The sequence below is a fragment of the Heliangelus exortis genome, chromosome 25 (genome assembly GCF_036169615.1).
Source record: "Heliangelus exortis chromosome 25, bHelExo1.hap1, whole genome shotgun sequence".
Taxonomy (NCBI): Eukaryota; Metazoa; Chordata; class Aves; order Apodiformes; family Trochilidae; genus Heliangelus; species Heliangelus exortis.
In genome coordinates, this window is record NC_092446.1 from 5,589,822 (window position 1) to 5,614,730 (window position 24,909).

At 49.2% G+C, this 24,909-nt stretch overlaps 1 protein-coding gene across 1 annotated transcript in view; it reads right to left on the minus strand.

Moving 5' to 3' along the window:
* PKP1 (plakophilin 1) overlaps positions 1-24,377 on the minus strand; it is a 43,192-nt gene extending 18,815 nt beyond the window's left edge. Inside the window, exons 1-3 of the mRNA XM_071768207.1 lie at positions 23,928-24,377; positions 16,201-16,301; positions 6,605-7,029 (exon numbers count right to left, since the gene is read on the minus strand). Of these exons, the coding sequence (XP_071624308.1) occupies positions 6,605-7,029; positions 16,201-16,301; positions 23,928-24,129 (728 nt within the window). The 5' untranslated portion in view covers positions 24,130-24,377. The remainder of the gene's footprint in view (positions 1-6,604; positions 7,030-16,200; positions 16,302-23,927) is intronic.
* Positions 24,378-24,909: the final 532 nt, after the last annotated feature.

The following is a 24,909-nucleotide window of genomic DNA, read 5'->3' on the forward strand; positions in this document are numbered from 1 at the left end:
GGGCACTCAAGTGTTATCACCACCAGCAGCTTACAATAAGGTCAAATATTCTGTCCTTGTGCATCCACAGTTTCACCTCCTCACAGCACAGGCCACTGAATAATATCCAGAATTCTATTGTAAATCTCCTACAGAAGATCAAAAGCCAAGGATTATGCTGTGACATTAGAAGGCAGCATGAAAGACCATTTTGTCTTCCCCTACCCTCACTGATACAGAGTTGTATCCAGGCGAAAATGTTCATTTCAACAGCTGTGTTGTCAATGGAGAGGAATAGGTGCTTCCCAAGAACAACTTGTTTTTGTGTCCTAAGAAGGGGAGACCTCTCCTCAGGAGGTGCCCCTGCCTCTGGATGTTTACAGAATGAAAGGCAGCAGCCTGGGACTGGACCTGAAGCATTTCATGTCCAAGGTTACATGAACCTCATGCCACTTTTCTGTCTGCACTAACAACAAAACTTCTCTTCATCAAATAATTTTTCACCAGTTTGAGACTTTATCAAAACCTGATGTGAAGAAACTTCATTACACCTGCAACAAGGTGTACACCCAAAACTGGAAAGACAAAGTTTAAACCAGAAACTACAGAAGCCCAGAAATCTTTGGTTTAGATTGAGAACACCACAATTTTCTCTTTGTCTTTTCCTGAGACACAGAATAGAGCTGAGACACTGATGGATCCAGCATGAGTAGCACCAGAAGGACTTTTTCTTTGAGAATCCAGACTGGTCTGGCAGAGCAGGGAGGGAGGCACATTAATAAATACACCAGATTAGTGTCATGCAGCATTTGTCATCGTGGTGATTTTTTTTTTCTTCTTTTCTTTTTAATTTGCCAAATTGAGAAACCCCCTGAATCAGATGTTATTTTATGAGGAAGAAGGGTGTCCATTTGGTCCAGATATTCAAGAAAGGGAATTTTCACACATCCAACCTTCCTTTAGCAGTGTCAAAACTGGGCACCCAGGTCCAGTTCTGTGTGGGAGAAGACAGACAAGGTTCTGTTTCCCTTGCTGCCTCCCCAGGATGAGAAGTTCACAGGGGTGAGCAGCCAGGCTCAGTTGTGCCACCCAAGAAGCAGCAGTGATTTCTTCAATCTAATTGCCCTGGCAAAGCCTGAGCTAATGGGAGATTGTATATCAGCCAGTCAGGGATACTCCTAACCAGATCTAACCTACAAGAACAACAGCCTGCTCTGAGACAAGGTCTTGGACTGTGGCCATCTCCAACCTGGGCCAAAGTGCTTGGTAGGAAGAGCTCTAAAGGTGGTTGTTCTTCCACAAGAAAGAAGCAATCAGAATAAGGAGAGACCTCAATTAGAAATGATTCAATGGGAGAACCATTAGATGATCAGATCAAGTGGGGAAGGGAAACAAATACTTAAGAGGATCAGTATCACAGGAAGGTAAATTCCCTCATTTGGTGCTAAGGCCTTTTGTTCACAAAGATCACAAGAATCAGGCACAGAATCATGTCATAGAAAGAGCCAGTGCTGTGAAATTGTCATTTTTAGAGGCAGTTTATCCAAAAAAAAAAAAAAAGTACAAACCAAAAGGAAGGTGCCTTTCATCACCCTTGGCTCTGCTTTCATTCTGGAGAATTTATATTTTGTTACTGATGGCTTTTATTTATTGAACAGAGAGGAGAGCTATCAGAAAACATCCTCAGTACCTTCCCTGACTCTCAGTAACTCCTGAACTCCTGACTCTTTCGGTAACTCTTGGATGCTTTCACTTTTTCGAGCATTTCCAGAGGGACTGAGGAATCAGAGGTTACAGGACACAGTCTGACTGTCCCTGAACTTTACTCCCAGCTCACAGAGGCTGCTGCCCCTTGGCTGGAGCCAAACCAGCATCACCACCAACAAATACAACCAGATGGAAAATCCAAAGGGTTTCCTCAGCCTTTGCTGCCTCCTCTGTAGCTGCCAGGATGTTCAGGGATGTTTCACAGAGCAGCACCAAGATGTGACATCTGGCCAGATGCCTTGAGGGACTCTTGCTTTTCCGTGACCTCTAATGAGGTGTCTCTTACCAAAGGGAAGCAAATCCATGTCTGAAAATGAGGCCAAAGGTGCAGGTGGTGTTCTGGAAGCCAAGCTGTAGGTGTCCATTACTGGCTCCTGACCCCTATCAGCCACCCCTCAGCTGGGCAATGTCTGCAGACACCCCAGCTCATCCCTTCCCAGAGAGAACACCCCAAACTCTTCACAAGGGGGAAGGTTTTTCTGGCTTCTCAGGAATGTCTCCAGCTCAGACACCTGGGTTTCTCCTGAAGTCATCCAAGAGGCAGTGACTTAGGGGCTACCTCACTGACCAGATTTCAGTCCCATTGGCCACTGACTCTGGAAGAGCAACAGAGCCCCCAGCTCAGATCCAGAGTTCCTAAAGAAGTGATGGGCACAGAACCAGCTGCCTGCTGCCCAGAGCCACAACCACCACACAGCACAATCCAGCCTGGCCCCAGGCTCTCAGTCCCATTTGGTATCTAAACCACTACACTCAGCACGTCTGGAAGAAGGATTAATAAATATCAACTGGTGGTAGCCACTGTTTTCTTGTACCTCAGGTTCCAGCAGGAAGGGAACAAAGAGTCTGTAGGATGCTTTAAACACCACATCCTTATTACTTCTTGTTATTGGTACCTGATGACCAGGGAGGATGTAGAAACCTTTTTTCCTGACTGGGCTGAATTGCAGCATGTTATTTAGCTAAAAGCTGGCCAGCTCAAGGTGTCACTGTCACCTGAAGCATTTTGGAAGTACCACCCCTCAGAGGACCCAGCTGAAAGCAGGCAAATACATTCAGTCTTCACCTGCTGCTGAAACCACTCGTGCTGCCAGATTCCTGGCTGAAAGGCTGCAGAGCTGGGGATAGCAGGAGATCCCCAAAACATGGGTTCTGAGACACTGATGTCAGAAGAGAGAGCTCTGGAGATCAAGATGATCCCACCCAGCTCCATCAGGAAGAAGGGCTCACTTCAGTCAGCCAGATGGAGGCTTTCATCAGTTAGAGATGTTTCTGCAAGAGGAAGGACTCTTCTGAGTGATGGTTATCAGAGAGACAGCTCTTCCTCATCTTACTCAGAAAAACAGTTCAATAAATGGAAGCAACCAAACAAGAACAGATCCAGAAAATAAATAAATTTGTGACCAAATGCAGAGGGACTGTGCAGTACAGACAGTTTGAAGTTCTTGCAGTCAGTATTTTGAAATCTACAGACTGCTCTCACTACCTGGGCATCTCCAGTGACCCCTTTTTCACCCCATACCATCCAAGGAGATCAGCTCTGCAGCACAGGACACCTGGGAGGCACCACTCTCCAACCAGCACTGACACTGGCCACAGTACAGAGCAGTTTTGTATCACAAACAGACCCAGTGGATCACTGGTCCCACTGTCACCGTGCCCACTGGGTCACCTCTGAAAGCCTGGAACCTCTCAAGCCCTTTCCTTGCTCCCAGAGGTGTTTTGCTACCCTGCAGACAAGACATCCACCTACAGAGGAGATCTGCAGCACGAAAACTGAACACAAAATTATCCTTCTCATAAAGGCAGAAATACCCTACCTGAGGAACTACTGGAACAGGAGCAGAGCCCCAAACAAGGACAGGTTCAGAGCAGAGCAAGGAGGCTATGAAGGGATCCAGCACAAGTCCTGTGAGGAAGGGCTGAGGGAGCTGGGGGTGTTGAGGCTGGAGAAGAGGAGGCTCAGGGGAGACCTCATCACTCTCTCCAACTCCCTGAAAGGAGGTTGGAGCCAGGGGGGGGTTGGGCTCTTTTCCCAGGCAACTCTCAGCAAGACAAGAGGGCACAAGAGGGCTCAAGTTGTGCCAGGGGAGGTTTAGGTTGGACATTAGAAAGAATTTCTTTCTGGAGAGGGTGCTCAGCCATTGGAATGGGCTGCCCAGGGAAGGGGTGGATTCTCCATCCCTGGAGATATTTCAAAAGAGCCTGGATGTGGCACTCAGTGCCATGGGCTGGGAACCACGGGGGGAGTGGAGCAAGGGTTGGACTTGATGATCCCAGAGGGGTCCTTTCCAACCTGGCTGATTCTATGATTCTAGGGATCCACAGGCAGGAATTACCCAGCTAAGCCCTCCTCCTGCATCTGGAGGTTATGAAAGGGGATGCCTACAAGCAGAGCTCTCCCTGCTCAAAGATCAGGCCACACAAATGAAGCTCAATTCTCCCAACTGCAGAAACCTCCAGCCAGAAACAGTCCCACACAGGTAAGAGAGGTGAGATATGGTCCTAACCCATCTCTGAAGGTCCCTACCCACAGAAGCACACTACAAGGCTAACCAGGATCTGCCAGATACTCTCTCAGGGCTAAGTCTTTCCAAATAAGTAGTATTTTCAAAGAGGAAAGAATTCTTTAGCATGTTACCAAAACTTTAAGCCAAGTGCTGCCAACCTCATGCCCCGTGAGTCGGGAGGAGAAGCACGGGTACAAACTGCACCCTGAACTAATCCAGTTTCACGAGAAGCAGGGTGTGTGCCCCAGCCCAATCTGATTTACTCAGGGGACACAGCCCCAGCTCAGCCTTCGTCTCGTCTCCCAGCCCCGACGTTTCCACATCACAACCGGTTCTGCCAGATGAGCCATGCCCCAAGCCAGGAGAAGTGTATAAATGGAGCCACTCCCTCACCAAGGGGCATCCAGGACTGGAGATGGTTCCTCTCTCAACAGCAGTTCTCCTTCTCTTCAGAAAGTGCCATTATTCTTCAAGTGACCTTTCCAAAGCATCGACCAAGTCACTGAACTGCGCAGAACAGGGTTTGCTTCAGAGGGAGCCTGCCTGGGACTCACTTCTCACAAGCACACTTTTCCCTAGGCAGAAGCCAGCTGCAGTCCCATGTTTAACCATTCTGCCACCCCTCCCACTCCACTTTTATGCTCTTTAGTCAAAAATCCCCTAGAACAAGTTACTTCCAGTTTACGTAATGTCTCTGTTTCCTATTCCAGAGGAATTACAAAGCTTCTGAACACAGCAAGGCAAAGCCACTGGTGCTCCAGGTTGGCCAGGGCTAATTGTGCATGTGTTAAACATGAAGTAACTGCATGGGAAGCTGAGGTTTCCTGACAACATCCCAAGGGGCAAATGACATTTCTTGTCGTTCACACTCTGGGACATCCTCAGTCCAAAATGAGGGCAGCTGAGCAGAGACTTAGCCAGAGAAATCTGGAAATCAGAGTTCAGATGTGGAAAAGGGCACAGTTTGGCTCACCCTGTGACTGTGAGGGGAGGATTTTCTCAATATCTGCCTCATGCATCGGGTCAATAGCTCAGCAGTCGCAGGGCTTTGGTATGACAAAGGCCACGAGCCCTTTGAGTTTCAGGCTGCAGTATGCAAATTCTATTTTGGACCAGGGACCACTAAGAATGAGCTCAGGAACTTCTAGGGTTGGTGTGACAAGTGTTTATCTGCATGGGAAATGTGGTAACTTCTAGGTTGGTGCAGAGAAGGCTCTGTAAGACAGTGATGCATCAACAGCTGGGAGGTAGCCCCTGGGAACACTGGTGGAAGATGCAGACTCTCCTTATCCAGCCCAATAAAACATTGCAACCTCAAGCTGTGAAGTTTTATAGTTTAGAACATGCAAACCATGGCCTTCCAAGACTATTTGGTTTGTGCAGACCAAATCTCTCCCAAGATTCTGGCCACAAAACCATAGAACAAGGTTGGTGCTCCAGAGCCAGAGGCACCAAACCCATCAGCATCAGGGCAACTTGGAATCAGTGTCACTCCAATGCCATCAACACCTCATGTTTTGTTTTTTTTCATTTAGTGAGAGCCCCGATGCATTTCAGAGCAGAGATAAATCAGCTTGGGAGTGTCTGAGCTCACTGGGGGAGTTTACATGTCCTGTTGTTGCAGGTAACATTTACACGAAGGGATCTGATGCTGAGATGTGAAGGACCATCCTCCCTCCATGCATAATTCCTAACCTCAGTGGGACTGGATGCTCTGGATAGGAAGGAATTGAACAGCTTCCAGTCTCTCCTCTTCCCTGGCTAGGTAAGTTATTCCAACTAGGCCATTTCTTTCAATTTCTGGCTCCATGTTTTCTGGAACCTAAATCAGACCATTTGGTGAATGAAGCACAGGTGGGTGGCAAGACAGAGGCAGAAATGCTGCCTCTCAGCTCTGCTCTGAGTCAGACCCCCAGGAACCAGCTCCTTCAAAGTTAGGGGTCTTTTTATAGGTTTATTTTCTGCTAAATCAAAGCAGTGTGACAGTCAGGAGAGGAACCCAAACTGCACACCAGGCTTTCCACCCTTCACCTCCTCACCCTCATCCTGAAGAGAGGCTGCTGGCTCATTCCACCACAGAGAATGGGGGATCACCTCACCCAGCATCCCCTGAGCCAGTCCAATGGGTTTCCCTCCACAGCCCATGAGAAGAAATAATATAGAAATAAGAAATAATAGTGAGACTCATCTGACCCACTTTAGACTACTGCAGGGTGGGATTAAGTGCAGCGTGCACTGGGAGCAGATCTCCAGTGGCTACCCAGCAGCTCAGGTGACTACTTGGATGGACAGCCCTCCAGAGCAGATGTCTACATTTACTCCTGTCCAGCCCTCTGCACCAAACTTACTTGGAGCTGGACTGAGTCTGTCCATAAACCCCGTCCTGCTTGCAGCTCATCATGGGCTGGGCGTAGACCACATCGGGTTTGTTGCTGGAAGGGCAGGAGAGGGCTCGTGCTGGCATTTTTTTACTCGTCCTGGTAGTTCCTTGCTGGGTGCTGCAGCTGCTGTAGATGCTCTGGCGGTTCAAGGTTGTCTTGTGTTCTGCCCTCCCCCCCACCTGAGTCTTCCTCAGAGTGCCCCGGGGGGGCTCGCAGTAGAGGTCCGGCTCGCTCCGGCTGCTCTTCATGTTCTGCACGAAGCAGTAGTCACTGCCAGCCCTGGGGGGGCTGCAGACAGCTTTGCTGTAGTGCCTGTTGCCCCAGCCCTCCATCTGGCTGTAGGAGCTGTAGCGCCTGTTCTCCACATCCCGCTTCAGGGTCCCGTTGTACAGCTGGAAAACAGGAGACAACAATGATTGGGAAAGGCTCGAGCTGCAGCTGGGCACTGCCGAGCCACCGGATCCCTCCTGGGCCTCTTAAGTGGCCCCAAGTTTACAGGTGAGCTCACCTGGAGCCTTTACAAAGGTACAAACCCTCCCCTGATATCTGAGGGCACTTAGTGATCAGGAGGTGGCTTCCAGGAGCTCGAAAGCCCAACTGAGAGCTCAGCCATGAGCAGAGAAAATGCTGCATTCCCAACCCAACCTGCAACTGCAGTAGCTTGAACCACATCTCTTGCCATCCCAGTGGATGACCCATTCTGACCTTCCAGCACTGCCTGCATTTATATTTATTTTTCTTTTCCTTATGCTTTTTTTTTTTTCCCTTTCCATCTCTAAGTTCCTTAGGAAGGGAGTAATGAGAGTGAAAAATCAATAAGAAGGAATTCTTGAATCTCATTGTGCCAAGAAACAAGTGGAGACAATGAATGCTCATGAGTTACAAGGTGTGTAGTGTCAGTCATACAATGGGATGCTCAGAGAACAATGGGGCATAAGTAAGAAGGATTGAGATGACTAAGCCAGGAAGAAAAAAAAAAAAAAAGAAAGAAGAATAAGAGGCAGAAAAAAGAAACAGCTTCAGTTATTCAAACAAAAAAAAAAATTGGTTTTAGTTGGCCTGCTGTCAAGTTCAAAATATCTTCATGGCATCACCAAAAGTCCTTCACCATTGTCCCAAGTACACCAGGATCAAATCTAATATTCTTTTGCAATATCAAACTTTCTGGTATCAATGCTGGCACCTGGGAGCCTGCAGGGTTGTATCCAAGTGCAAGATAAGTCACTAAGCTGTGTACTCCAGAAAGGAAAATAAAGCTTTTTTAGTGCTGTTTGCCCCATGATACTGAGTTTTCTCACTGCATCCCCCTCAGAGTGCCAAAACATCCAGCAAACAGGCACAAGAAGAATTGAAGAACAAAACTGTCTGCCCCAATCCTCCTTTGGGTTGTCTTGAGAAAGCTCATCCACGGTCTCTTGCTGGGGCAAGGATTTTTCCTCACCTAGCTGCAATCAGCTGTACCTTGGATGCTTCTTTCTATAAAAGCCACCCAAGTACCCCTTGAGCTTGGAGACAAGAGCCAACACTGGAATTATTTTCACAGAGGTTGAAGGCACCAGATGTGACCAGTCTGTACCTGGTGCAATAGTGAAAAAAATTCCACATTTCCTAACCTAGAAACACCCTGTGACAGAGAAATGGGAATCCTCTGTAGGCTCACCCTGAGTCCTGCTGCTCCAACCCAACCTCATCCCAGACGTGTGCACACTCAGCATCCTTCCTGCCTCCAACACTGGAGAATTGTCATTATGTTAATTAATGAAGCCAAATATTTCCATTAACAAACTGATCTTCAGGAAGGGAGGGAATCCTCTGTGCTACACCCCAGAGAGCTCTGCAGGTAACGGCTGGAAAGGTTTAAAAGGGTTTTGTCCATCCCATGTGCCAGCCGGGTCAGAAGCCCTCCAGTCCAGCTACACCAACACCCAGATCCCTCTGGCACTTGAGCACCAGCCTGAAGCAGCTTTCATTTCTGCAGAACTGGTGAATTGCTGGAAGGGGAGAAAAGGGGAGGAAATTCTCTTTGCACTTTTACTCCAGAGGACACAGAAAAAAACCTGTCAGTACTGCAGCACACCAGGTAACAGGTTTGGTGCATACTGGAGAGCTCCCAGGGATCTGGAAGAAGAATTTGCATGGGATAAGAAGAGCAAGAATGAGGCACCGGGGTAACTGAGTCTTGAGGGATGTCCTAGCAGTGTGAAAAACTCATGGAAATTCCCAGGATGGTCACACAATGAGCTTCACCTCATCCATGTTTTCCTTTTGATGCAGTGTGCATGCACCAGTGACAAAGTGACACTTTGTGAAGTCATGATCTACCCTACACAATGCCTGTGTCCTTGTAAGGTGACGATCACACCTTCTCAGGTGATAGAATTCTTATTTTTGCTTTGTTTTTCTGGGTTCTCCCTCCAGTGAGGGGAGGACAGGCCTGTGGCAGGAAGGTGCAGAGCGGGGATCCCAGTCCCAGGGCTCACCTGGAGGACAGAACAGCAGCTTGTTAGATGTCAGCCCTGTCCTTTTCCTTTATGAGTCAGTGTAAGCTGGGATTATTTTGTAGGGCTGTCAGAAGCTTGGCAGAGCCGTGGAGCCCCTGGGCATTTGCTGAAACCAATTCAGCTAACCATGGAAGAGCTCACTTGTTATTTATCTAAAGCTATTGTTAGCTCCCCAGTGTCTGCTGGGGCTCTCTGCCAGCAGAATGGGCAAGGGAATGTGTGAGGGTGTCTGTCTTCAGAGATAAAGAATTATCAATTCTCTATTTCCTGCTGTGTTTTATAGTGGCATGTAGCATTGTCCTCCTTCTTGCCAGCCCTGAAACGGGTGAAGCAAAGCGACTGCCTGTTTGGAAAGTTCTGCAACACAGGGAGCCCTGAGCAGCAAGTCAGTGCAGGCCCTGGCAGGGCGGGGAAGCCTTTTGCAAACTCATGGGAAAATAGTTCCCGTGTGATGTGAAGCTCATTACCAAAGTCAGTGCATGACTTTTATTGCTGATTCTACTAGATGCTTCGCTGAGCCCATTTTAATCTCTTTCAAGTGGCATGGACCTAATTGGTATCTTAGAATTCCTCTTTGCAGCAGGAGCCTGATCCAAAGCCTCCAAATCGATGAGGAGCCTCCTGCCAGCTCCAGAGGATTGCAGCCCTGCTTGCCAAACAATCTCCATGAATCCTTGCACAGACAGAGCTGACCTGGTTGCTTCTTGATCCCTGTAAAGTGCATTGTCTGTGCCTTGAGAGCAGCTTTCTCAGGATAAAACTACATCTTCCCTTCAGGTCTTCACCAAGCTAAGTCAGTCACCTTCTGTCCTAATGCTGGAACAAGAGTGGCCAAGTTCCCTGTGGAACTGAGGAATTGAGTTCCCTGTGTTCTTATCTCTTTGGTGGATGCAGTCAGTGATCAGTCAGATAGGGTGCACAGCAAGGCAGAAGTGTGGTGCTCTGCTGTCTGGAGCAGAGATGACATCTCTGAAGGTGAAGGTGATGATATTGCAGAGTCTGTGGTTTAAAGAGCCACCTGACAACAATCTCATCACTTCTGCTGATGCCATTATGTGTGTAGAGTGAGCTCTCCCTCTGCAGAATAGCAGTAGTGAAAGGAAATTATCAGTCTCTTGCCTTCCAACCTCTCAAACCTTCCCGATTTCCCAACACCCTGAATTGCATCTGCCAACTGCTGTGGGTTTCTGCATGGGGGAGCTGGGCCAGGTCCCTCCCTTTAGGAGTGCAGAGAAATGCTGGAAAAGACAAGGAAGTCCCTCAGAGCAGGGTGGAGATAGAAAGGAGTGATTCCCTCTGCACTGTAAGGTCAGGAAACTATTTTAGGCTGTCACCAAGACTTCTGCCCATGGACCTGAGAAGTCAGGGCAGCTTGGGTGGTCTCCCCTTTCATCCAGACACCACCTGCACTGGCAGCCCCTGCACCTGGAGGATGCAGAATGGAGCTCCCATGCAGCCAGGCAAGTCCAACATTCTCAAACTTAACCTGAACTCTCCTTTCTCCTGTGAGTCTGTATGTTTGAGGCCAAGCCTTGGGAGCCCTTCATTCATATTAAAACAAGGAGGGGAGGCCTGGGAAGGAAAGGCAAGATGAGCACTGGTACTGCCTGGGTGCTTGTCGGGTCTAAAAAGTAAGGACTTTCCTTCATCAGCAGCAAAGACCTCCCTTTAAATGAATAACTGTTTGGGGATATCAGTTCTCAGCCTGCAATACAGGACCATCAACTGGAATATCTGGCAGCCATAAAAGGTAGGAAAATAAATATCTTTAACCTCTTATATCAAATGGAATAAAACCCAAAAAAGTCAAGGTGGTGTTATCTCCATCACTGAGCATAACTCCATCTGCTTCTTCCATCAACCCTTTTGTTTAAGAGGAAAAGTTTCTCTCCTCCTCCTGCTTTCCAGAGAAGCAGGAGCACAGAGCAAGGTGCACCAGCCCCAGCAATCTCTCCAATCTCAGGGCTGCCTTTCCACCTTGGAGGCCCTCCCAGATAACTGGGTGTTTCTGACTCCTGCATCTAAGGACGCGATCAGTTCATTACCTGGCTCTAATTTTTTTTTCCCTTGCAATTTGTTTGTTTCTAGAGCAGCAGACAGAGAGAAGTAAAGGACTTGGTATAAACACGTCAGGAGCAGGTTTCTCCCAGGCTGGAGGGCAAAGCAGAGGCAATGCAAGCTGACAGCGTCCCACCCTGCGTGATGGGTGGGGAAAACTCTTGGTGCTCCTTGCGAAATGCTTTATGCTGCTGCCTGCTACACACTCCATTGCAGGGAGAAAAATTGCAAAACCAGCAAATATATTGTTTATCTATTTCTGAAATGCTCTTTCCCACCTCTCCTGGGTGCTGCCTATCTGTCTGCTGTTCCATCTCTTTCTCTGTGCTGAGTTTGTTCTGGCCAGGGAAGGTCATGTCCACATTGCTACTCCAAAGAATCAAGTCTTTTGCAAAACCTCATAGGAATGCCAGGGTCTGACTGAGCAATTCTGTGTAACAAGTATAAATCTTTGTTTTCTTTTATAAGATTGCCCAAACCACTCTATTTTGGGGTTCTTTTAGGTGTGAATGCATCATCACAGCAAAAGACAAATTTTGACCTGAAGTCCGTGTGGAACAAAGCTCCCAGTGACAATGGAAGGGTTTTGTTCACAGAGGCAGAGCCAGCCAGGGAGCAGGGAGTGCTCCTGTCCCCTGGTGAGCACCTCTCAGGCAGATGATGCATTTGGGAGAGAAAGCTCTGTAGCTTTCTCCCCCAGAGAAGATTTGTTTAGAAATCTCCACGCAGTCACTGGCACAGAGGGATCCCCCAGTGTGTGGTTCCCATCAGCACCGTAAGGGATTTCATTGCTCCAGACACCCAGAGCCCAGAGCTGGAAGTGGGGACCAGTGGTGGTCCAGTAGCCACTGGTTCCCCAGTGTTAGGGCCCAAGATCCAAGCCAGCCAACTGCTTTAGTGGGAGCAACACCAGCAGAGACTCCCTGGGGCTGGGAGCAGAAATATCACTCCCTACAGAGCCCAGGCTGAGGTCAGCTCTGGGGGGATGATGCTAACCTGACCTCCAAGATGTCTCCTTCCCCATCCAGCCCAGGGCTTGGTTGCCTCTGACTGGGGGCAGTGCTGGGGAATAAGCCATGGTTCACCCAGCTGGTGGTTTCCTTTCTTGTGGAAGCAGCAGCATGGGGTGGGCTTCTTCCCTTGTCCTGTTCCTGCATCATCCTAACAGTGCCAGAGCAGACCTGGGAGCTGGGAGCTGCCCTGGCTCTCCAGCAGGGATGGACCTGCCAGCCCAGCACACCCAGGCAGGAGCTGCAGCAGCTGAGGATCAGTCCTCAGAGGGGCTTTGCTGGTGCTGTGATCCTGGCTCCACCAGTTGCCTTCCCGTGGTGCTGAGGGTCTGGCTGAGCACCTCCAAAGCTCTGCCTGCACTGGGGTGGGCAGCGACCCATGGGCCACCCTGCTGTGACACTGCCTTTGAGCCCAGAGCAGGTCCCATTTTTGGGGTGGTATTGAGGTGTCAGAGCCAAGGATGAAACTCATGCTCAGCCTTCTCCTGCCATGGGTGCACTGCTCTGGGTGCCCAGCCCGGCTTGCACAAACCTCCCTTGGGTTTGTCTGTGTAAATCGTGGTCACCACTGCAGCTTCCGTGGGACCTCAGGCAGTGCCCTGGCCTTACACCAGGACACAGCACAGTGGTTTGGGGAGCTGGTGGCCACTCCTGAGTCACATTGTCAGCATGGTGACAGATGTCTCCAAGGGTCTCCTGGGCTCAGCATCACCCAAATTCAGAGATCAGCTAACATGGAAAGGTTTGCAGTCACTACTGCTCCCATCACTGCATCCCAACGTGGTGACTGTGGAGATGGGATGGGAGACTTCATCCCTCAAGGCTGAGCCAACCCTCAACATAAACCAAGGAAATCTACAGCCCTCAGAGTGCCTGTTTCTGGAGTAGTCCCACTGATGTCAGCTTTACCTTTGCTGCTGCTTCCTGCTCATTGCAGTGCTAGATACAGCAATGCTACAATTGGGGCACTCCACAACAGGAACAAACAGAAAATAATCATTAATAATAATTATTAATCATGGGTAACTCAAAGATTTTAGTCAGAAGTGTTGTCTGAGCCAGAAAGAGCTTTTCCTCCATTTCTAACCTTTCTTTTGCTCTAATATTTGAACATCAGTATCATAATGTTGGGAAGTAAACTCAGAAGCAAAGTAAAATTGAGATTTCCAACAAGTCACAAAACAAGACAAAAGGAGGGAGTCAGGAATAGTATTTTTTTTCAGAGCTGTGGATGAGACAGGATACCTCCTGTCCTCTAGAGTCACCCTCTAAGGCAGTGCCTGAGCTTAAGGCACTTTAGAGCAGTGTCTAAGTTGCAGGTGCTGCAGAGCAGCAACATGGACATGGCTTGCTTCTTACACCTTTGTAACTTCAGAAGTATTGAGGAATTTTCCCTGAAATACCTGAATTCACCTGTGCATCTTGCCTCTTCTCAGAAATATTCAGAGCACCATCTCCAGTTAGAAAGAAGTCCAGCAATTTTGTCTCCAAAAATTAAATTTGCTTTATCAACCCAGGAATTACAAACAGGAGACATATTTTTGGATGCCTGGAACCTCCACATATTTCGAATGGATCTGTAGACTAAAGCCAAGCTGGAGGCTGGTTGTGGCTGTGTGGAAACCTTTCCTACTCCTCTGGAAGAAGCAAACTGGAGGATGTTCCTTGGTGTGGTTGGGGAGCATGGTGTCTGTTAAGCTTGTTAAGCAGATTTGGGCTTGAGGTTGTGTGTTCCAATGGCACTTGGGACTCATGGCCCCTGAGTGCTGTCATCTCCCTGTTAGGTGACTGCTCCAATCCAGCTGCTGGTGGAAGCAGATAGGCATCCAGGGGGGCTGATTCATCCTGACCTGACAGATCTCCAAGATAGAGGAGATGAATCACCTCTTTCTTTGTTGGCCATGGGAGGAGTCCAGACAACTTGTTAAGACCAAATGGCTGATTTTCAGATAGACACAGTTAGGTAAGAAAAGTTTTAGTGTGAATCCTTCACAAGTTCCCAGTCCCTTTTTCCAAAGTTTTCCAGATCCTGAAGACCTTTACCAATAATTTCTAGAACAAAAGGCTTGGAGGACACTGAGTATAGGGGAAAGACTTTCCCCCATCTGTTATTGCAGAGAAAAGCCAAGAGCTGCATCAGCCCATGGTGATCCAGAAGTGGCTGTGTCCAGGGCACTCTGTGGTGGCTGATGGAGACCTTGGTTTTCACAATCATCGTGCAGGCTGCTCACCACAACACCAACATTGCTGGCCCAGCAGCCAGTGGCACTTCTAACTACCTAGCATTTGTTCAGCTGTTGTAATGATTGGGAAGAAGGTCAGGAATGAAGGAAATTAAACAATAATCCTCACACCAGCAACATCAGCTGCCACCAGCATGAGCATGTGCTGCAGGGACAACTGCAGAGCTGGGGCTTAGCTTCCCCCTCTTTAACCAAAAAAAAAAACCAAACAAAAACCAAAACCAAACTAGCTAAAAAACATTGGAATAGTGGGAACAGAAAAGCTTTGCTTAGAGAAAGTTCAGCAAACTCCATTCAGGAATCAAAACAGACAGACAGCAATATATCATCAAAACAGAACATCACCATCATTTGACTTCTGAAGTTCAGAGACTCCACCTGAGGGCCAGTTGCAAATTTCTGGTGGCAGCAATAGCTCTCTGAGACCCCTCACTGCTTGATTACCACACTCAGACCCTTCTGCAGGGGCCATCACTGCCTTAGTGACAGAGCCAGGACACTTGGCTCATGAGACCCATCATGGTCACCCTTTTGGTCTTAGACAAGGCAGAAACACCACTGTCTGGGATTTAACCAGCTCACCAAAGGACATTGAAGCAAGCCAACAGACAGTCTGTAAATAAAAATTTCAAAGGCATGCCAGTGTTCCCAGTCCTTCCTACTGAACAGGCAGCAGGTAGCAAACCCAGTGGTGCAAACCTAGCAAGTGACACTGGTGCCTTGAAGGAAGCACCTTACACCAAGGCCATTAGGAAAGACAACAGAGAAATCTTTCTGAAGCTGAGGAATGCTGATGCTATGAACAGAGGACCTGGCAACTACCAGGAAAATCTTCAACCCTCTGTCTGTGTGCTTGAAGCCAACATAAGCACGTTTCCTGGTGCTTTGATGGTTGAGAGGAAGCTGCTCTGCAGCCCCAGAGCTGTTGAAAGGAGCCCTTTCTTTTTCACATATTCAAATCCCAGAACTGTGTGTTGCTCCTTTCTACTTCACAGCTGATGAAAACCAAGGAAAAGCAGAATACAGGTTTGAGGCAGAGGGGCAACAGAAGCAGAAGTTTTCCAAGCAGATGATGGAGTGGCTTGGAGTGATTATCAAGAATCTGTCCAACAACAAGAGCAGGACCCCTGTGGGAGGTGAAAACTCAGACTGCAGAAAGGCAAGTTCCAGCTCACTTGTGATTTTTCTGGCACTCTGTAATATTTTCTTTGGAAATCACTATGGGAGAAGAGGACCACCTCTTTTCCAAGCTAAGAGACTGTCAGCAAAGGCTTTGTGCTAGCACTGAGACTGGCAGTAACAACACAGTTATGATGCAAATCCCCTAATCAGCACCACTCAACCACATGAACATTGTACACAGTGAAGTTCTGTACATGGAAACAAAACTGGAAACTGCTCTGGGTGAGCCATGGATCTGCTCCAACACTGAACTGAGTTGTAAGAGTCTGAGCCCACGACTGAGCCTTCCAACAGCTTCAACTCTCTTGAGCCAGGTGGATATCAATCCACAAAACCAAAGTAAATCTTGCCCACACTAAAATCCCCAACCCCATGCAATTCAGGCTCCCTGATCATCCTCTTCCATTGCCTTGAACTGCTGTCTAAGGCAGTCACAGCCATTCAGAACCTCTCTTGGGCAAGTTTCTGAAGTGCCACAACCTTGCTCCATGCCCACTCCTGCTGGAGGGTGCTTTCTGCAGAGGTTACCTCAAGTAATGCCACAATTCTCAGATAAAAAAGCATCTTACCGGGTAGCCCCAGCTGCTGTTTCCTGTTTGGGTTTTGGTGTAGTAGCTGCCCCGGGATGTTCCGTAGCCATAACCATCAGCTAAGCCATCATACATGGAGCCTGCAAGCAGAAAAACGTGGTCAGCAGGAGAAAGTGTTCTCAGCAGGCACCCTCCAGAGCATGGTGTTCTTTTTACCAGGGGGCTTAGGCACTGGGGAACAGCAGAGTTAGACACCTGGACAGGAGTAGCTTGAGCCCTTCCCACTGCAGACAACCCCTGGCAAATGTTGTTTCCAGAATTCACAGAATTATCAGTTGGAAGGGACCTCTAGAGAGCATCCTGCCTAATTCTCCCACTCAGCAGGATCACCTGGAGCACATTACACAGGGCTGCATCCAGGTGGGGTTTGAGTATCTCCAAAGCAGGAGACTCCACAATGTCCCTGGGCAGCCTGTGCCAGTGCTTGGTCACCCTCATAATAAAGAAGTTTTTTTCTTCTGTTTAAATATAACTTAATCAGTCACTTAAAACCCTAAATGCACTGCCTTAAATTTCAATCTCCTGTCTCCAGAAGATACCTCTGTGAATTTTTGGCTTCTTTTCCTGAAAAAGCATTAAGTTCCATCATTTTTAGGGTGCTGGGAGATGTGAGACTAGATATCAGATAGCTGCTGTAAAGATGCAAATATCTTGGATGAGGAGGAACCCATCAGCCATTTCTACTATTTCTTGGTGATTTATTCAGAGTGTTTGGATTTACCTATCCCAGCCCTATGAAGAGCTCTTCCAGCTGTCTCTCACCAGTAGCCCTTGAAAGTGCAATCTTTGAATCCCTCCTATATGTATTTATTTGATGTTACATTCATCACTACAAGAAAAAAAAAAATTAAGAGAATCATTCCTATTCCATTCTGGAGTTCCATTATCCTGCCTCAGATGTTCCAAAAGAGTTTTAAATAATTTGTTTCATTTTCAAAAGTGCTCAATAATTGTGGCATCCCAAGTCCCGTTATGAGGAAGTACAAACCCTACACTCCAATTAACTTCCAGGGGAAGCTCTGAATGTCTAACAAAGTACAAAATCAGGACTTACCTGTCTTAAGTTATGCACCTAAACTGGTGGGTAATGTCAGAAATATCCTAATCTCTCTGATTGTTAGATAAGACTCATCTTAGATAAACTGGATAAGCTCGACCACAAAGGCCCTGAGGCCACTCTGGTCTTCTACAGCCACTGATCCTTGGAATAAATCTAGTTTATTGCCTTGCCTGAGGCACCCCAAACCTGTTATGGTGATTTGGTTCGTGGCTAAAAATTCTTGCATTTTCTCAAGAAGATGGTTCCTGCAGATGGGGTGTAAATAATGAGTTTTGCTTTCTATTGTCAACAAGAGAGGAGCAAAACTGCAGGGATGGCAACATCTGCAGAACATCTGAAGAACTGAAGGCAGAAAAAGCAGCAGCAGAGCACTTTCAGAGATGTACACTTGTGCAGAAAAAAACCACAGGATCTTGTGTTCCAGAGGCTTGGTGGGCATTGCTCCCTAACATCTCTCCAGTCCTGATTGCTTCATATGTATCAGAGTGCACAGAACTTGCTGATAAAGGCAAGGAAAGGGCCTTCAACGTGCAACAGGAGATACAATTCAGCTGTGCCCTGCACCTGGTTCTTCCCTCCTCACCCTAGGATTTCCCAGAAACTCCAGATCAGGACATTTTGGCTGAGAAAACTGGGTGTGTTCAGCCTTGAGAAGAGGAGGTTTAGGGGAGACCTTATAATGATGTTCCAGTACTTAAAGGGGACTGCAAAGAAGTTGGAGACTCCTGATTTCCAAGGAGTCCCATGGACAGGACAAGGGGAATGGGCACAAGTTGCTCCTGGGGAGGTTCTGATCAGACACAAAAGGAAAATTTCTCCCCATGAGGACAGTCAGAGATTGGAATGGTCTCCCAGGGGAAGGGGTGGATTCCCCCACTTTGGAAAGTTTTAAGTCTCAGCTCGATGGGTGCTGAGACATCTCAGATCAACAATAATATCAGAAGGGTTGGAGCAGAGGATCCCTGAGGTCCCCTCCAACCTGACATTCCAAGATTCTGTGATTCCAGTGTTGAGCTTCAGCAGGACTTGTCAGGATCAGTTTGGACCAGGTGATTCACCAGAAGATAGAGTGAGACAAGATGACAAGAGTTATGAGAAGAGAGAATGAATCCATGACAACAGTTTCCTGGGAATTCCTTCTCAGGATCAACACCTTGTTCTCTGCAAACACCAGGAACACCAGGGGAGGAATTCCTGGTGCTGTGGGTGAGCAGCTGGGAAAAAGGGTTTCTGGGCATGACCCATGGGTTCATCTGACCAGTGCTCCCTGGGGACCATGGGTTTTTCTCTCAGGATCCATTCTTGCCATGTGCTGTACTAAAGACTTTGGGGCTGAGCAAGGAGACACCAAAAATAAACCCATTTAAGCACATCTCTCTTTTCTTGTATAAATTCACCACTACATGGCCCAGTTCAAGAGCCCAGACAGTTCATGCAAGTTTATATTCTTCAGCTGTTGAAGAATTGCCTTCACCTCCAAGAACTTGTATATTAGAGTCTGTAAATATATAATTATATATAACCTCAAATGTTCAAGGTATTTTGAAGCCACCTTGCTGGTTGGAGAAGGTTCTACTCCTGCCACCACACAGCTGTGATTGATTGCAGCTCAGTCTGAAGGCCAGGAAGAACCTCAGGATTTTCTGATGGACATGGCTAAAGCAAACATCAGCTTTGTTTAGTCCTGCAAGTTCAGACACTTCTCTGCCTGGTTCATCTTAAGAGCCAGGCTGGAGGTGCATCAGCAGCCCTCGGGGAGAGGAAGGACCTTTCTCTTCTCAGCCACCTCAGGGGTAGAGACCTGAGGCTCTGAGATAAATGCAGACCATCCCCTGAGAAAAATAAAAATTTTGGCAGGGGTTGGAAGTGCCCTCTGTGAGAGTTGCCTCCCTGGTGAATTGTTCTAGCCATGTCTGTGTCTCATTTGTGGTCATCCAAGCAGCTCTTTAGGTCTCTGCAGGGCCCACTTGCACTTGGACATACACAGAGCCAATTAATACCACTGTGTTAGTAGTAGATAAGAGATGGGACAGAGGCAGAGAAGGCAGGGATGATAATCACTCAGGTTGAAGCACAGCCTCCCAGTGACCATGGTGTTGGGCAGAAAGTACCCTTGAGGGCTTCTCAGATGCCAGCTCAGCTTTTGGAGGGACCCCTCTCTCCCACCCCCAAACTGCTGTCCCCCAAGACATTTCCTTCAAAGCGTGGTCAACCTAAAATTCATTTAACTTCAGTGTGACAGCTCAAGAAGGTAAAAACCACAACAGGTAAGGATTGCAAGATCATAGAATGGTTTGTTTGGAAGGACCCTTAAAGAACAGCTTGTCCCACCTGACTACCATGGGCAGGGACACCTCCCACAGCCCCATCCCAACCATCAACACTGCCAGGGATGGGGCAGCCACAGCTTCTGGGGGAAACCTGGGCCAGGGGCTCAGCACCCTCACAACAATTTCTTCCTTACATCTCACCTAAACCTCCCATCCTTCAGTTTAAGGCCATTCCCACTTGTCTCATCCCTCCAGGCCCTTGTCCCAAGTCCCTCCTCAACTTTCCTGGAGCCCCTTCAGGCACTGGAAGGTGCTCTAAGGTCTCCCCAGAACCTTCTCTTCTCCAGGCTGAACACCCCCAACTCTCTCAGCCTGGCTCCAGAGCTGCTCCAGCCCACTGATCATCTTTGTGGCCTCCTCTGGACTCACTCCAGCAGCTCCATCAAAGACCTTGTACTGAACAGCTGTGAGCTGTTTGCTTTGCCCTCATCCTCCTCCTACAGCTGCTGATCCATCATGGCAGAGCAGTCTGAGACTTCCATCCGACCCAGGCCGCCTGTGCTTGACGAGTTATTTAATTTCTTCCAACTTTATACCCCTTGAAGCCAGGAGACGGATGCCAGGGAGAAGAATTGTGTTAAAGGAGCCATTTTTCAAGCAGAAGAGTGAAAAGCTTCAGCTGGACACATAAACTGGAGAGGCAGAAGTGTGGAAATGGATGCATGTTAATAAATATTAATCTGTGGCAGGGAAAGGCAAGACAAGAAGCAGTGACTGGTAGTGCAGGCTGGACGAGTTGAACAATAAACTATGCATGGCTTTAAAACAATACAGATGATTAAACATAGGAAAAACGTAGTAAGAGAAGAGGGCCTGTGGGAGGCACAAAGCAAAGCCTGATGCCTCCTAGGAGAGTAGTGCTGGTGAAATCCCAGGTGTTGAGATTCTTCCAAAGTTCTGCCTACTGGCTTATCAGCTGAAGGGGTTTTGTTATTTTTTCCTATACCAATAATCTAAGGTTTATGGAAAAGTGAATGGCTTTCACTGAATCATCTCATGCCAGGGGAAGATTACAGAAGTTTTCAGGAGATTTAGTAACCCCAAAAATCTCCTCTTCCCTTTGCATCACTGTCATGACCTCGATGTGAGCTGGGTGGGATCCCATCAGAGCTTGGTGGGATTTCTCCCCTCTCAGGCAGAGCCAGGACAGCAGAGCTCTAAATCACAGCTCATCTGGGAGATGGTTGGGTATGACACTCCTTGTTTGGGTTTCCTCAGATCTTTGCTCCCTGCTCTATCCTGCCAGGCAGTGATGAGTCCCTGGCAAAACTTTCTTTAGCCAGAGGAGTTTGCAGGCTAATGCTGGTGGCTATGAGGAACTGGTTCAGCCTGGCCTGGCCTTTTCTCCTGCCATGCCACCAATATTCTTTTTTCCTGGAGATTTGCATTACTCACAAAATCAGAGGGAGCCATCCATTTAGCTCTTCCCATGGTGAGAAGGGCAGAGATGCCCCAGGGCAGACCCCACAGAACCAAAACCCAAGGAGGGCAGACCCCACAGACCCCAACTTCTGCAGTCATCTTTGGGAACTCTCAAAGGTGCAGTTCTGAGAAAACGTCCCACTCTGAGTGCAGGATTATGCTGCTTGCAACTGTTTTCTGCTCACTGCTGTACCTGGTGAACACCAGTGTGAACCCAACTGGAGAACCTTGCCCTGCTGTGGCTTTTGTATATGTTGGTTGACACCAGATCTCCCAAGAGTGGCCACAAAGCCTTGATCTGCTCAGCTCCAAATAACCAACTAATTTTATGTATTCAGTTAGCAGGACAGTAAGAGAACATCTGCTGACCCTCTAAAGAAACTAATTATGGGATACAACAATGCCCATTCCATGCCCATGCTCCCCATCCTCCAAACACAGGTTCAGATGTCCCTGGAGCTGGGGGAAGCTCTGTGCCATGCTTCAGCTCCTGCTCAAACCACAGATTAAAATGCTGGACCTGGACCAACACCTAACCAGTCACACACAGGAAACTGTCTGGGTGCAGAGGGAACAAAGCACTCAAAGAATTCTCAAGGGGCTCTGTGAGTCCCTCAGTTTGTGCTCCCTTTGAGGACATCTCTGGGACATCCTGGGAGGGATGCAGGTAGCTGACACTGGAGGAGCTTTGAACAGGCAGATGTCGACACCTGAGAGACCCACATACAAACATTTCCTGTTTGTAGGGAATATTAAGACTTCTCTTCAGGTTTGCTCAGCTAAACAATGGACCAAGAGCAGTGAGAATCAGTACCTGAAGTTTAGCCTGACCCTGATGAGCTTCAGCCCAGGAGGAAACCCTGAGAATTACTGGCAACTTCTTGCCCTTCTGGAATTCCATCCCAAAAGACACAGAGAGCAGCTGCAGGGCTGAACCAGCTGTCAGGACCTTGGTGCTCCCAACCTCCCCGTGGTGGGAATGGGATGGCCTCAGCCCCAGGTTTGGAGGCAGCCCCTGGGAGCTGGATGTGACTCAGCTTCCCTGGGACACAGAAACCAGAGCTGCACATTTCCACGCAATTCCCAGACATTTCCAAAAGTGTCTGGAGGAGGGGTTTAGCTCCAGCCTGCCAAGCAGAGACAGGCAGTTTGGAATTTTGTTGGTTGGTTGGTTGGGTTTTTTTCTTTCCCAGAGGTTTCACCTGGGTTCTGCCTACGGGCAGCAATAGGAGATGTCTCTCTGCCTGCTTTCCCTGGCACTACCCCTCCACGGGAAGGGAGGCTGGCACTGCCCCAGTCCCCATCCAGAGCCTCTCATCTCACCCTGGTTTGTAGTTTTGTTGTTGTTGGGTTTTTTGTTGTTTGGGTTTTTTTGTCCTTTTTGTCCGATCTGGCACCATAACCCCTTAACCAATAAATCCTCCTGAGTTAGGAGGAAATTTGACTCTTACATTTTGGTGGCAGAAGAAAGCCCTCTTTGCCCTGTCCCTCAGCCATCCCTTGGACTCTGCGTCCACAAACATGCACACACACACACACAAAAAAAGAGAAATCAGAGATTTGTTCCTGGCAGGGCCCATCATGGGTCAGTGCACACATCCTCCCCACCACAAAGCTTCTCTGTTCCCTCTGTCTCAGCAATCACCATGCATGGCAGCCAGGGTTAGGGAGCACCATGGGATCACCACCTCCACTCACTCCATAGCCTACTCGTTCTCTTGGAAAAAACATCCCAAAACCTGTGTCTGGAGTGTGACACCTCACCAGTTCTGGATTCAGCCTCACAATCCAGCTTAGAAGAGCTGATGGGCAAACCACAGTCCCCCAGAGAGGTGGCAGAGGCTGAGCCATCTCACCCAGGTATCCACTCCAGATGTGGCTGAACAGTTCAGTGCCAGCCCCGTAACCTCCCTGTCCCCCAAAGCCTTGGGCTGTCCTCTCCTGGGGAGCTCAGCCAGAGCAGTGAGCTCACTGCAGCTGCTGGTGGGAGCACCTCTGAGAGCCAGGAGGATTTTCTCTGTGGCTGTCACAACTCTTTGGGTTTGCAGCTCCAAGCCAGGGAAAGCTGGAGCTGACCTCCAAGTCAGCTTTCTCCAGATGCAAAGATGGAGTAGAAAACCATTTGCTCAGCCTTGACTCCAAGAGGGAGACATTCCAGTAGGAAACCTGGCTTCAGCAGTCAGCTGTTTGCTTTCTGTGGCAGAACCAGAGCATGCAACCCAGCTGCCCAGACCCCTGCACCGCTTTCTACCCTTATACAAAAGGGAGGGGGCTGTGGAGCATCCCCAGTAACCCAACTCAAGGAAAGGACAACCCTTCCCCTCACTCATCTCCCTCCCACCTCACACTGGGGTGTCCCAGAGGCTCCCACACTTCTCAGCCTGCAAGCAGGGGACAGGTTGGGAGTTTCAGAGGGGAATCCTTAGCTCAGGTGTGTGTGCCAGCAGAGCTGCCTGCTCTCCACCAGCTCAGGAGAGAGCTGAGCCCCAGCCCTCAGCTCCCAGCCCCATGGGGAAGAGCAATGCTGTCAGCTTTTGGCCATCCCAGGAGAGGGGCAGCTCAGGTGGAGGGTGCCAGCCATGGGGGCACTGGCAGAGGAAGGATCTGCAAAGGTTCAGCAGCTACTCCAGCTTTGGAGCCAGGGAACAAATGGTTAATGGCACCACACTGAAACGTCCCAGAGCCTCAGGGATGCAGAGCAGCCCCAGGAGCCCAGATCCACCATGGAGGGAGTCGATGCTTCCAGCTCTACCTAACTTGTCCTAACTTCCATCCCGTGCAGGAGACCTCAGCATCCCCTGCCCGGGGTGACCCAGACACAACCCAGGCTGTCCCCAAAAGAAATTCCCCAGCAGCCCCCGTGGCGTCTCCTCCGTTCCCAGAGGGGACTTTACCTCGGTTGGAGTGTCCCACGCTGGATGACACAGAGGACTTCTGCTTCTGCCTCTTCACCGTCATCATCACCTGCTCCTGGACGCGCTGCTTGCCCGTGCCCTTGGTTTTCAGCTTGTGGTCAGAGGGCAGAGCCAGCGTGGAGCTGGCCTGGTCCTGGAAGCACTCGTAGGCCAAGGCGGTTTTCAGCGGGGAGTGCAGCATGGCTGGGGCAGACGGCGGGGCCGGGGGAGCCGGGGCTGCACCTCACCTGAGCACGGGGCACACGGGGCGACCACAAAGGCTTCTCCTGCTGGGGTTAAGCTCCCCAACCCCTCCTTGCCATACGTCCCCCCCCCCAAAGGCCGAGGGCGTCTCTCAGGGATCCTGCTCCCAGCTCGGCTCCCCGGCGTGTGAGGAGGCAACACCCTCTGCCAGACTGGATATACCGCCCTGCACACACAGACTGACAGACACACAGACACACAGACACCGCCCTGCTTACACACACACAGACTGACTGACTGACAGACTGACTGACACCGCCCTGCTTACACACAGACTGACAGAGACTGACTGACTGACACACACACACACCGCCCTGCACACACACACAGACACACACAGAAACAGACAGAGACAGGCACACAGACACACACGCACACACTCACACACACACACATGCACACACAGACACAGACAGGCACACACATGCACACTCACACACAGACACACTCACACACAGACACACACACACACAGTCACAGCCCTGCCTGCACACACCCACATGCTCCCCACCCAAGGGCTCCTGCACCCCAGAAACCCCAAACCCAGGGGTTTAGGGGGAGCTAGGGGAGGAGTGGGCAGGGGGCTGGCAGGGGAGGGGGAATTGGTGGTTCCTTGGTTGTGAAGGGTCCCTGAGTGAGGTTCTGGTGGGGCTGGGGAGGAAATGGTGCTCCCGGGCAGCTGGAGGGCTGGAGCGTCTCCCCATCTGCCTGCTCACCT